The 14,499-nt window shown below is 42.6% G+C and overlaps 1 protein-coding gene across 1 annotated transcript; it reads left to right on the forward strand.

The window, feature by feature from the left end:
• Window positions 1-11,998: 11,998 nt before the first annotated feature.
• odd (odd skipped) lies at window positions 11,999-14,250 on the forward strand. Its single transcript, XM_017147469.3, has 2 exons — window positions 11,999-12,312; window positions 12,522-14,250. The coding sequence occupies exons 1-2, from the start codon at window positions 12,240-12,242 to the stop codon at window positions 13,634-13,636; spliced, it is 1,188 nt and encodes a 395-aa protein (XP_017002958.2). The 5' UTR covers window positions 11,999-12,239; the 3' UTR covers window positions 13,637-14,250.
• Window positions 14,251-14,499: the final 249 nt, after the last annotated feature.

Below are 14,499 nucleotides of genomic sequence, written 5' to 3' on the forward strand. Positions count from 1 at the left end.
ATATTTTGCACTATTTATGTATTCCATTGAATTCGGATATTAGATTAACATTCCTCAAAAAACGGATTTCCTTTAAAAATCGCTAAAATTCTACTAATTTCCTACATTAAAATTGGATTTTTTGGTTACTAAAACCAGCTGACGTCAAAACCTCCCCCTGAGACTTATATGTATTTTCCCCCAATAATTAATTCCCGATCCAAGTCAACGCTCTTGTGACGCAATTCAGAAAACACGCGCCCCCATTGTCCGGCTTTAATGGCCATTGGGCTTGGGTTATTTGGAGCGAGGTCCGATGTCCTTTTTATGTGTGCCCTCTCCGCAGGACTTAATTAGAACGCTGTTTGCACAGATTTCAGCATTTCGCAGTTATGATCCAATTTGGCTCGTTTAAGGACACACGCCCCGGCTCATTTGTTTGCCCATTTGTCTGGCTGTTTACTTCGATTGTCGCCTGAGCATCGATGGCCAGGATTAGTAGGCAATCAAAGGAGGACACATCGCAGGACATGTGTGCCCAGCGGGCGTCGTTCGGCAGACAGCTGCCAAGATTGGAACCGGGCAGTAGGTCCTACTGGGGTCCAGCAGTCATCCAATTAACGTCCGGTCAAAGGCAAACAACACACTGGAAAAATAGTTTTTGAAAATTATCCCAAACATTGGAATTTTAATATAAATTTAAAATAATTCTTTATTCCGTTAATAAATGTTTCAAAAGTAAAAAAGAAATGTGGTAATATTATTTTAAACGTGCTATTAAGGGGTTATATACCTTTTTTGAGCGATTGAGGGAACTTTGGATTTTTTTTTTGGTGTGTAGCAATTATTTTATGACAGTGAAGTTATTATTTATTGATAGTACATGTTCTTATCGAAACAACAAGCCTTTGTTCTTGAAAAAATATAAATAATTTACGAAGTTATGGCAATTCTTTCGGAACCCTTTTTTTTTATAGCGGCTTGCGGTGACCACGATGGAAGTCCAGCAGGTCAACTGATATCAAAAAACCAAAAATTTTTAGTTAGTATAGTATTATTTTCAGTTCGTGAACGATTACTTTTAAGAATATTTCCTTTTTTCTGCATACAGTAACAATTTTTCCAAAAATTTGATTTTTCAAGTTCTAAAAATTTTATTAAAAAATTCTGATCTGCGAAATTAAAATTGGCGCATAAAAACTGAATCGTTCACGAACTTGGCACAATCATTACGAATAATTTAAAAAAAAATTGAAGAAGATCGATCAAATAGTTCTTGCGCAATCGTGGTCACAGCGAAGGCACTTTTGGAAAAACACGACTTTGAGATAAACGCATTCAAAGTTTTACGTTGACTATTGAAGTCGAGCGCGTCAAAACGCTGTTTTCCTATCGAACTATTATTCGGATCTGTATGAAAATTTGGGAAGATGTTCTCTAGGGGATATACTTTAGGATTCAGCAAAAAAAAAATTTCGTTTTTTTTTTTTTAAAAAAAAGGTATATAACCCCTTAAGGTTGAATATTAAATGATCCTATACTTTGGAATACAAATTCTATAGATTTCAACCATCGAAATTCGAAAAGAAGTTTTTATTTTTATTTTTATTCCAGAATTTATTTTTTTCCCAGTGCACACCTTTCCCTAGCAACTAATCGAGCCCGTGCCTCCGGACAATGACGGGTAGCTATCTGCTGCACTGAGGAACTGGGGAGGAGTGACGCCCATGGACTGACAGCAGATAACTGGCCAATCTCGAGTCCGAAATGCAGTTGCAGTGGCGGTAACTTGGAGCTGCAGTTTCCTGTCCCCCGTCGAGTGCCGAATGTTGAATGCCGAATGCCGAGGGGCGCATTAAGGTGAACTGCACGAGCTACTTGAATTGGGTATGGGTTAGGTTTTTAGGCTTTGATTTTGGGCTTTTGGCTACGTTCGGCCACTTGTAGAAGCTACTCAAGGGGTTTTAGCTGATATAAGCTGCTCCACAGACAGACAATCGGCGATAGCTTATCGGCTGGTTTGGCTCTGGAAGAGGCTCTTCTGGTCGGGAGCTTAACGGGAAACAAACATGCAGACAGGAGCTTAACTGCAACTTGTACAACTTTTCAAGGGCTGCGATTGCCGATGATAAGTAATCATTTGAATAGGCTGTAATCAGGGGTATGCACTGAACTAAAAATTGAGGAAATCAATTGAATATTGGTAGATAATGATTTTGCTAATTTATTGCAGTTCCTTTTCGTTACTGTATTAACAAAAATTAATAAATAATAAAAGAGTCAGTCAATTTAGTTAGGATATTATTGTATTACATTTAGTTGGTATAAACTTTCTTTAGCCAATTTTCTAGGCTCCTTTGCCAAGGCCATTTCCCATACCATTTATATTTCGCTGTCGCCTTGGCAAGTGTTAAAAGAACTTGATTCGTGCGCCGAAAATTCTGGGGAATCGACAATGGGATGGGTCGCCCAGCATTTGTTTGTTCATTACTTGATTTTAAATTCCGGATTCCGGGCGTACGCCTCTAAAAAGGAAGTCCAGAGTCCCCGAGGAAGGGCGTGCGCGCAATGTAAACAAATGGAGAGGTGCGCACGCGCAATCTTCGGGTCCAGTTTTTCGTTTTTGGTATATAGAGGGGAAATGGCCGAAAGGGAACTTGGCCATCGGCATGTTTTACACGTGAATTACGATGACAAAAAGGCCAATAAAACAGGCAAACACGGCCAACAGGCAACGGAGCCAAGTGAAGGTGAGGCTGTTGGTGAAAAAGCAGAAGTTTGTCCTTCTCCCGGTTATAATATCTCATAGTTTGCGTATCTGTATCTGCGCGCCCTCACCACGCGACGCGTTTTATGATCTTTGTGCGCATTCGTGGAAACTATTCAATTGATTCGAAATTGCTGCAATATAAACGCAGTGCTGCCGATCGGATCTCTAAGGATCGTAGGTAGATGTGGGACCATAAAACCATGTTTTCGGGATATATGTATATATACATCTCTCTCGGATCCTCAGGGACGCGCGTGTGTTGTTTCAAGACCGGGATCGGTATCGGAATCGGAAAGTGTGGCGAAATGCCTGGCAATTTGTTTACGGCCGGGGACAAAAGTCAGCCGAAGGTTGAGAAATCGAAGACCCAATGATGTTGCAATTATTGAACCTTCTGTATTTTCAAATTTCCATCATTAATAACACAGGCGGGGACCAAGGTGAAACATGGTTTCGGTTCGGCTCAGTTCGGCTCGGATCGTATCGTATCGGACGACTTGCTGTGACCATTAGCGAGTTTCGGCGGAATACGCGTGAATATATAGCTGCTAACAAAGCGCGACTCGAGCGCATCAATTGAAGGTGAAGGAAGGAAATTTCAGGAATGCCAGAGGAAACGCCGCAGGTAATCCGCCTGCCACGGAATGGAACTGAACTGAACCGAACTGAACGGAACGGAACCCATACTCCGTAAAACCCCTGGAACCCCGCGACTCAACTTGAGCATTAACGGTCCCAGCGAGGAGCCGGTGCTAGCATAAAGATCACCCATAATTATTCATCTTGGGTGGGGTTCCAGGGTTCCCTGCTCCGTAGATGTGTAGAAAATCTCAAGGAACTGCCAGCCAGGCTCTTCGCCTTGGGACCGCTCACTGTGTTTGTCAACGCAGATGCTAATCACAGCATTAGTCGCAGAGATTCCACTTCAGAGGACCGATTCTTCGATGCCTTGGGATTCGATATGCCAGTTCCGAAACCGAAAACTCTGATAGTTGGGCTAACCTCGGCGGTGCCCCAGCGGCGACTCAAGGCCACTGGCATATAATTGCAATTGGATGGATGGATTCTTCGGATAAAGTTGTCCCCGAGTATTTGGCAAACAGATAATTATTTGTAACTAGTTAGCAGCAGGACCTGAAGGATAACCTGCTGGATATAATCTGCAGGATGCGGAATGTGTGTGTGGTCCAAGGTGACGGAGCGGGCACTCTGGGGTTAACCGTGAAACTAAGTTCGATTAGTTTAATCACTTAATGTATTAGCAGGGGAGTTCCTCAATAGCCAAATTAAGACATTAAAATAATGCGTTTCTGTAGGAGGTTACAAGGTTTTTAAGTAATTTGAGGCACATTGATTACAAGAATAAAGGCATTCAATGTTTCTGATCTAAGAATATTATTATGAATATTATTATTAAATGCAGGAACCTAAGCATATCTAATAATATTTTTTCTTATTCCTAAGTGCATAAAGAAATCGCTCTTTTTAATAACATTTAACATTCTAAGTAAAGAAAGTTATAGAAACTCACCCAAGTCACTTTTAATTTAGTTAGGCAAGATTTCGATGCACAATACTAATAAAATTTGAATAAATAGATAATGAAAATGGGAAGACAAACACTCAAGTTTGTTTTTATGATCCCGAATGGCACTCCCGGGAATCGATGGCCGCGATATCTGAAACTTCCCGCTTCGACTTTATTGGCATGGTTGTTTTGTAACAACCACAAGAGTGCATAACACGGCTCCTTTCGCAGGGGCCTGTCAAAACGAAACCAAACAAAACCGAACTGATAAGCAGGTTTGGAATTTTTTAAGGAGTGTGGTTCGGTAGTGGGTTAAGTCGCATAGCTGGAACTCCACGGGCAGCCACTTGAGTGGTGCAACTATTTACTACCGTATTCGAATCTCCAGATTCCCCGAACCGGGCATTAGCCTTAAGTAGTCGTTAAAACGCAACTGCGAAACCCGGCAAACGGCAAAACACTCCCCCACTTGAGATGCAAATGGTAATGCGATTATGGACCACACACACATCACGAATGCCCAAAGATTTGACCAATAAATTTCAAATACTTAGTTGGAAATGGAAGCACTTTGGCTTAGTGCCTGAAAGTCTCGGCCATTTCGAATACAATGTCGACAATTAGTCTCAGGGAAAACGTAAACAAACTTGGGGGCTGGGGATGGGGGGAGATTTTCCAGAAATTGAAATTCCGCATCGGGTTACGGGCCACGAACTGGAGATCTGCTTTCTCCGCTACAGATCATTGGGAATATTTTTGTAATTTATGGATAGCGCCGCACTGTAAACACAGCCCTAATAGCCGGATCGAAATAACCAGCATAGCATGTAATCGGAGCAAACAAACACTTGACACTCCCGCAAGTGGCGCTGAAGGATCTCGGGATCACCATTCCGCAGGATCTCCATCTGGCATGGAGCCCAGGGACCTTGTTTTTTTGTGGGTCGCACATGTTTTGGCATCATAAATCACGCAATGTCAGGGGTGCAACCTTTCATGTATTCCTCAACGCATTTCACACTTTTCGTCGCCCCGTAATTTGAATACTTTACGAGAGATCGAGATCTTCACTGGAAATCATCGAAAAGCGAGATGCTCGGCCCTTGGAGCACTATTAATTACACACTTGTCTTGGATTTCACGCCCGGCGATGTGGGGTTATATCAGTCACCATGATTATCTATCAATGGGTGGTCATCACCCCAGATCAAAGACCAAAGATCGCCCTTCATTAGTACTCCACGTAATTAGACGTGGCTCGAATCGAAAGCGCGACCACTCTCCCCAGGTGATTTTTTTTTTGGGCTAATTGAAAAGATCGAACGCGCTGAATAGGAACCTCAAGTAAACCCATTCATGCCATTTCAATTAGTCCTCCGTGCTGGCACCCCAACTGATCCCCAGCTGAACTCTAGCAATTCCATTATTAATTAATCAAAGCATCGTTTCGAAAGGAAGACAAAGTCGAGCTGACTCTTAACCCTTGGTGGGCTGAAGGGCGAAATAAAAATGGCGGATAAAAGATTCATAAATGGAATTTTTAAATTCTACAATTCTATAAATTTATAAAAAAAAATTTGTTTTTACATTTCATTATGATTATCTTAATTTAAGATTTTTTTTTTAATCTTCATAATAACTAAAAGAGGTTTTTCTTTGTATGTTATTAAAAGGAAATCAAATGATATTAAAATTTCGAGTCTCATTCCCAATATTCACAAGGGTTGGTATTGATTGGTAAGGCCCAGCCGTACAATCACTCAATAAAATCCCTCAGTGGGTTAATTCCGGGCAAGCATTTTGATTGGCGGCTGGTTTACTTTGGGGGCTGCCGACAGAGAGGCCATGGAAATGGGAACCCAACCACCGAACCACTGAACCACCGTATAAGTTAACCACCATATCCACCGAACCGTCCGCCATATTGCTAAATCACAAACGCAAATAAAGCATAAAAGGAAAATAAATGGAAAAAAGAGGGAAACAGCCGGCGAAATATGAAAGTCGGCCGATGTTTATGACAAGCGCGGCGGCTAAAATCAAAGTCGCTGGCTGGTCACCCGTCTCTTTCTCCCGCCCTAGCCCCATTTCTCTCGCTCTAACTGTGGGCCATCGTCGTAAAGGTGTTGTCGCCCCTCGTGCCGTTTTTTTTATTATTAGATTTCTACCAACTCATTCTGTTTTTGCGACATTTTTGAGGCCCTTATCAAAATACGGGGTTGGCTCCGGCTCCGTTTATTACCATACGGCAAACAGCGACGCAATCATGATGGGGATAGGATACGATGATATGATGGTGACTGACGCCCGATCGATAAGCCACCCCGGGGAACGAGGTGCTTTAAGGTAGCTGACAACCCACAAAGCGCCGCTATCGATATCGCCAAGGGGGAGGAGTTTCGGGAGGTGAGTCATTTGGGTGGAAATTGGTTGAAAAAGAAACAAGAGATTTTTTAAATATACTTTCAGAAGATTTTATAATCCAAGGTACTTCAAAAACGGAATTAAACCAATTACTTAATTTAAAATTAACTCATTTAAAAGTATTAAAAGCATTTTGTTAATAATGTTACATTTACTAGAATCAGATGCCAATTACATAATATACTACATTTAAATTATAATATAAAATATTGTAGTTTAAGCCTTTTAAGAAAAGTTGGCAAGGGCAGATTAAACTTCAAATGTGATGTTCACTGGTTCGGTATTTTGAAAATTTGTTCACCCTTTGGTCTTCTTATTAACTCATCCAACAATCATACACCGGAACCCTTTCCTGTTGCCAAGTTTACCGTCCCGTCAAAGGATTAATCTAATTATTTTGGCAAATAGAGAGCAATCCTTTCGGGGAGTTGCTCGCCCAAAACCGAACTCAACCCTAAACCCTTTGGATTCGCTACAGGAAATCGCAGGTTTGTTATGGGGGAGTTTCCTTGCTCTGCACTAATATGACCAGAGAAGTCAACTGCCCTCAGGATCAATCTAATTATTTTGCCAAATAAAGTGCAACCCTTTGGCGGACTAACCCTTTTTGAATTCGCCACACTCGAAATCGGCCGAGGAAAACTGGACAAGGCCACACACACACGCGGAATGTGCAAATACTTTTCGAAGGATACTCGGCCCAAGTTCACTAATCCTTGGGCTACTCCTTTTGTTCGCGCGATCTTCCAGGTACGATGGTCGTGCGTGGACGAGGGAATATATCTGAAGATATTCCTCGTTTTGGAAGGAGTAAAAGTGCGTCGCGCCCACCGCAATGCGAAAGACAATGGCCCCGAAGCCAAAGTCCAGTTCAGGGTAACGTTTAGGGTTAGGGTTCCTGGTCCTGGTCCTGGAACCCGGTTTTACGATCCCTATTCCTGCAGTACAAGCCCAAGATGGTATCGGCTACCTGGGAACCTACCCCTGTACACACCCCTTTAATTACGCTAGTAAAGGGTACACCCCTTTTTCCCGAGATCGAGAGAGTTTTGGTTTTGGTCGTGACAACTTATGGCCACGATGTCCTTGGGTTTACGATTCGCGGAGTCGCGGGCGTGACGCGTTTATGGTGTGTTTAGATACTTTTCGCAAGCAATTGAAATCGCAACAATGCCGCATGCACCCGTCTTTTTCGGCAGCCTTGACTTCTGCACATCCCTTCGAGATGCCAATCCCAATACCATATACCATATAGATATTTACCTAATTATCATGCGAATCCCAAGGACTGCCGTGGAACAATTTTAGCGACTTTTTGGCGTTTTGCTTGGGAAATCGAGGTTGCGTTGTTGGTTGTTGTTGCCCACTTCGCTGGAAGAATTTCCAATAACTGAAATTGTTTTTTCCTTTACCTCATCGTAGTTACTACGGCTTGGTCTGTTTTTGCCATGAAATTGCAAATTGCTTTTGAACGAAGCCTTGAATTGAGGCTTTTGGCCCTCTGCCATCTTAACTTGAGGCCTGAGAAAATGGTGCTGCATTTTAACCCTCCCATCTGGGGGAAATTATAAAAAATTGTTTCTACAGATGGTTTTTATTATGGTACAGGAAAATGGCGTATTAAAATCTGTAAAATCTAAAATATTTAATTCTAGGGACCATGTAGGATCATGTAAATAAAAAACAAAGTTAATTTATTTTTATTTTTAGTTTAATATAAGAACACTAACTTCAAATATTTTTTTACTATTATGACTTCCTCGAATACAAGGATCTCAGATAACTTCTTTCAGTAGCCTAAATAAGTTCGATTCGCAGGAAAAAATAAAAAGATTTCCCTACAAGTGAAGGTCATCGAATCGAGAGTCCCAAAAAATGGGCCTCTGCATTTTCCAAATTATTTCCGCTGCTAACAAAAAGTGATTTTGGTGGAAAAGCGAAACCTCTGGCATATGGCCCACTAAAAAGTCATTTAACAATTATTGCCCATGACTCTGCCACCTCGACTCTGACATTTCTGCTCTAAAAAATCTAATTTTATTCGTGGAAACACGAAAAAATACCATAAAATATGCATGGCTGTGGCCCAAAAAAAATGAGACAATGAAAGCAAACCAAAAAACAAGAAGAACATTGCTAAAAACCGGGTCAGAGTCCGGAGATCTGAGAGTCAAGCCAACCAAAGGTCTTCTGCGAAGTGTCTTTTGGGCGTTTTTATGATGCCAAAGAAGCGACTAAGTAAGTTGTCATTTTCGGTTTATGATGATCTTGTGATTTTTTGCTCTCGTTGTTATATTTTTTACGCTCTACATTTTTGTATTTCGATATTTTTTCCACTGAGCGAGGACCTCCGGAAACAATAGCAGGCTACTAATGTCGAGCAGGCCGAGAGTTTTATAGTTTTTTATGGCTTTATGGCCGAGCCAATGACTTCTTTATTGGTGCAGGTCCTTGGCCCGGAATTTCGGGTCTTCCCATTCCCATTTTTTTTATGGCCATATCTTCCTTCGGTTTCCGTTTCCGTGACTTGGGAGGATCTCTTGCGTTTTCTGCATGCAAATACTGGACACTAACGACATGTGTTTCCCCCGGGAGAGGAGAGGGCTAATCCTTTTGGCCATGTGTTGACAAGAGCAACAACAATAATAGTAACAATATTAGTATCAACAACAAATGGATATAGCAGGAAGTCAGCCAGTGCGATGCCATATATCATGTGCTGGGAAATATTCGGTCTGGGTCTTTCATGTGTCTCCACTCCATCCACTCCGTGTTTATCTATTTATTTATTTATTTGCCTTTGTACACTTATGACATGATGTTAATTACCGCTCGCGACTCCAAACCAAAGGCAGGGAATTGAAAGGGTAGGCGGAGTCAGTCCCAGTCTCAGTCACTTTGAAATGGAAAAGTTCGCCGACTGTTTGTCAACTGTCAACAGCGGCGACAATTGCCAAACGCCGAGGTTAAAGCTGTCAGGCACTGACAAACCGAAAACCGACGGCACATCCGATGTTTAAACGGATCGAAAATCAAATCCGGCCAACACAGAATGCCAGACACACGCACTCTGGGAAAATCCTGCAGGACCCGTACCTATTGATTCAGCCTGTTTGATCTTTTGCTCGCCACCGCTTGGGAAAGTTTATACTAAATATGTTTTGTAAATATTGCTTAATTTAATCACCCAAAGTCAATCCTCCAAAGGACCGCTTGTGACGGAGTGTGTCGCAATGGGCTTAGTCTCGAGGTCCATGGGATCCTGCGGAGTCCGGGTAAAACCAATCAATGGGAATGTTTCTTGTTTTGCCAAGTTAAAGGATTAGCAGCAAATCCATGGCGGAAATGCTTCACCGGCAAAGTCGACAAGTCAAAGTCATGGGAATGTACGGGTTTCGGAAGCAGGATTCATTATCCTTGTCTTGTAAGAATTGGGAAATATTTTTTAATAAGCGGAAAAACCAGCAGGAAATTTCGATTAATTCGGAAGCAAAATAACAACATGTGAAATGCTTAAATTCTTTAAATGAGAAAAATCTTTTAGTCAGTGGAATCTCTTTAAAAGAACACGATGATAATGAATATTATTTATTTTTAAATTATACTGAAAAGATATTCTAGGTAAACCAGTGAATGATTTGAAATTCATCTACTTAGTTAATGATAGTTTTCCGCGTGCATGTGATAATTTTTTGCAAATTAGTTGTTGGCAATTAAAATAGTATTTCTCGTTTTTCTCGAATTTCCATTTAGTTTACTTCAATTCAGTTTAGAAAACTGTTCATAAGGTGCACCTGCCTGCCTCGATTCAATTACAGCTTATTAAATAATTATCCAAGTGAGTAGCATGAAGCATTTCGAATGAGAAACTCATTAAAGATGATTTGACAGACGCGAGCCGCATTCACCTGGTGACTGGTGAAAGTTCACTGCGGTACAATATTATAACGAGGTACCTTTTACAATAAATTTAATGAAAGAAACTTTAATGAAAGAAAAAATAGGGATAATAATTAAATCAATAAATTTTTCTAAAATATTTAACCAATTAGTTTTAATAACCTTAAAATGATAATATAATCAAAAACTCCACAAGGTTGTATATATTACTTTGAATTTAATCAAACTATTTTATAGGCTGCAGCTGAATTAGAAGAAAATAAAATTTCAAAATAAAACAAATATTTTCCCCAACTAAATGATTATTAAACCTTTTTAAATAAATGTAGCTACAATTCCAAACCATATTTTCAATTACCCGTAAATTACATTCGCATATACCAAGCCAATATTATGATAATTTTCTGTAAAATATGTCCATCATATCCTGCCGGAAACCCTTTTAAAAACCAATCAATTTTCGCTACAAACGGCCATTTCCACCCACTCAAAAGTTTTATCGCCATCACTTTGAAGCGGCTAATTGAATTCCAGATTAAAGTGTAAACCAAAGTGGGGGGAATGAGGAAAAAAAACTGATTTGTATTGCAAATTAAAATTTAAGTGAAAACGAATCAGGCACACAAACAGGGACAATAGATTACAATATCCTGGGGCGCAGACAGCGTGACATTAAAAAGGCACGAGGACGAGAGAGCTGGCGGGGAATGGCAGTGGATGTGGAAGTGTCGAGGTGGAGGGCAAAAGGACGCGCCAGGACTCAGGACCTTCGTGCAGCTGCTTCTGATGGCACATGCGCCTGGGAGGGATGCGTTTCGGGATGCGGGCTGGGATGGACTTTAGCGATGGCTGCTGATGCCAGGCAGCAGCTACAGCAGCAGCGGCAGCAACAGCAGCAGCAACTACGGCAGCAACATCGGCAGCAGCAGCAGCAACACCAACAATATACCACGCTTGCGACCGTCAGGCCAACGGTTTCCGCTTGTTTACTGCTCGAACGGAAAAAGCCAAAAAAGATACAGAGCCACATCCATGAGATACAGATACTGAATGCCGAACGCCGAACACTGAGCCAGGCAAGGGCCAATCCGAGAGCAGCAGGTAGGCGTGGACCTATCTACCATTTCCAAATAACTTCAACCCCGCCACAGGCAGCTGCCGTTGGTCGGGCCGCTCGTCACCCTCGTCGCCCTCCTCCGCACTTCTCGGCCGGTTCAAAAACGGGTCGCCACTCCGGCAGTTGCAGTCAGTTATTAACGAGCGCTACTCCCAACAGCAACATCGCTCAGGCGGCAGCAGCAGCAGCAACAGCACAGCAGCAACACCACACAAGTCACTCAAAAGGCGGAACAGAGACGGGGATACGATACACATACACACACTCCACTCGTTTCGTTTCACTTCGATTTTCAACCGTTTGAGTCGGAGAGCGGCGAACGGCCAACGAATTCAGTTTGTGTCGAGACGTTGTCGGTGGCACGTCGCATCTGAAAGAACGCTCAGTCAGCCAGCTACACAAAAAAAAAAAGAAAACAAAGCAGAGATACAGATACAAGTGCTAAACCAAAGTGAACCGTGCAGTTCCCAAAAATACAACATAAATCTAAAAGCCAAATAAATCAACAAAAAGACAGTATAATGTCTTCCACATCGGCCTCGCCCATCAGCAACATAACCGTGGATGACGAGCTCAACTTGAGCAGAGAACAAGGTGGGTTCAAGTTCAAAACGAGTTAGGATAGAGATTTACCGACGGCTAAATGGATAACTAGCTTGGATTGAAAAATGAACTATATAATAAAATAAAATTAAATTATTTTTACCATTTAAAGTCAGTCAGATTTAATAGTTTAATTTCCTAATAAAAATCTACCTTCAATTTTAACTAACGAAATCCATTTCTTCTCTACTCCTTTTTAGACTTTGCCGAGGAGGACTTCATAGTGATCAAGGAGGAGCGCGAGACAAGTCTCTCCCCCATGCTGACTCCCCCGCACACGCCCACCGAGGAGCCTCTGAGGAGAGTGCATCCGGCGATAAGCGAAGAGGCCGTGGCCACTCAACTGCACATGCGACACATGGCCCACTACCAGCAGCAGCAGCAACACCAGCAACAGCAGCAGCAGCAACATCGCTTGTGGCTGCAGATGCAACAGCAGCAGCAGCATCCGGCACCGCAGCAATATCCAGTTTATCCCGGAGCCACCGCCGATCCCGTGGCCGTGCATCAGCAGTTGATGAACCACTGGATCCGCAATGCAGCCATCTACCAGCAGCAGCAGCAACAACAGCAGCAGCATCAGCATCCGCACCACCACCACCACCATGGACATCCGCACCACCCGCACCCACATCCGCATCATGTGCGTCCCTATCCCGCTGGCCTCCACAGTCTGCATGCCGCGGTTGTGGGTCGTCACTTCGGAGCCATGCCCACCCTGAAGCTCGGCGGTGCCGGTGGTGCCAGTGGTGGACCTACTGGAGCAGCGACCGGCAGCAGCCGGCCCAAGAAGCAGTTCATCTGCAAGTACTGCAATCGGCAGTTCACCAAGTCCTACAACCTCCTCATCCACGAGCGAACCCACACGGACGAAAGGCCCTACTCCTGCGACATCTGCGGCAAGGCCTTCCGGCGACAGGACCATCTGAGGGATCACCGGTACATCCACTCCAAGGACAAGCCCTTCAAGTGCGGCGATTGCGGCAAGGGCTTCTGCCAATCTCGCACCCTTGCCGTCCACAAGGTCACCCACCTGGAGGAGGGTCCGCACAAGTGCCCCATCTGCCAGCGCAGCTTCAACCAGCGGGCCAACCTGAAGAGTCACCTCCAGAGTCACAGCGAGCAGAGCACCAAGGAAGTGGTTACCTCACCAGTCGCCTCCCATTCCGTGCCAAGCCAGGCATTGAGCTCGCCTCAACCTGAGAACTTGGTACAGCATCTGCCCGTCCTGGATCTGTCCTCCTCCTCATCGACGAGCTCCGAGAAGCCCAAGCGAACACTGGGCTTCACCATCGATGAGATCATGAGCAGATAGATCCAAGGGACAGCTAAGCCAAACCAACATCTGGTTTCTGTTGAGAGATTCAAGAAGAGATTCAGATTCAGCTGGACAGCCGCCAGGCATGGGAAGTGCCTGGAATGGAAAGTCAACCGAGTCCAGCTCGCATTCTGGCCAAAGGAAAATCCTCGCCAGCAATTCGCAACCGCAATCGCAACCCAGTGAGCAGAAGTAGAGTCATCCTCCTTGCAATCGGTTCTATATAACCCGGAAATATATAGTAAGCCCACATTGCATTAAACAAATGCCAAAGTCAAATAGCAGAGGAAAACTGATGAAAAATCCAATGAAAAGTATTGCTAGCACAAGCCTCCTACAAAACAATTCCAAAACACACACACAATTGTAAACTATATATTTAAATAAATACCATATAATTGTAATTATAACCTAACTATATGTTATTGTACCTTATAGTCGTAGTAGCCCATTCAGTTTTTAATGCTTATGGAGTAAAAGTACACCAAATGTTATGTTACAATAGTTCAATCAAACAACCTCAAACCCGCTTTGGTTAATGAAAGACTGTTTTAATTATTATATTTAAATAATACTTGAATAAATCAATCGATCGATTGTATAATGTTAAACCCAGACGAGTGTCATGATTACTTACTGTTTAGACCTAACAACTTAATTGTCGCTATAGCAAATGTGACTAAGCACAAAGATACAACGATCTCATTATCGTCTATACCTGTAGTCTGTATATAGATATGCCTACAAAATATTCGCATTGATATGGAGCTATCACAAAAAATACTTAAATATAAACGGAAAGTAAATTACAAAAAAAAATTTTATAATGCTTTTTATTATCGCGGGGATTTTGGGTTTTC

The sequence above is a fragment of the Drosophila takahashii genome, chromosome 2L, assembly GCF_030179915.1.
Source record: "Drosophila takahashii strain IR98-3 E-12201 chromosome 2L, DtakHiC1v2, whole genome shotgun sequence".
NCBI lineage: Eukaryota > Metazoa > Arthropoda > Insecta > Diptera > Drosophilidae > Drosophila > Drosophila takahashii.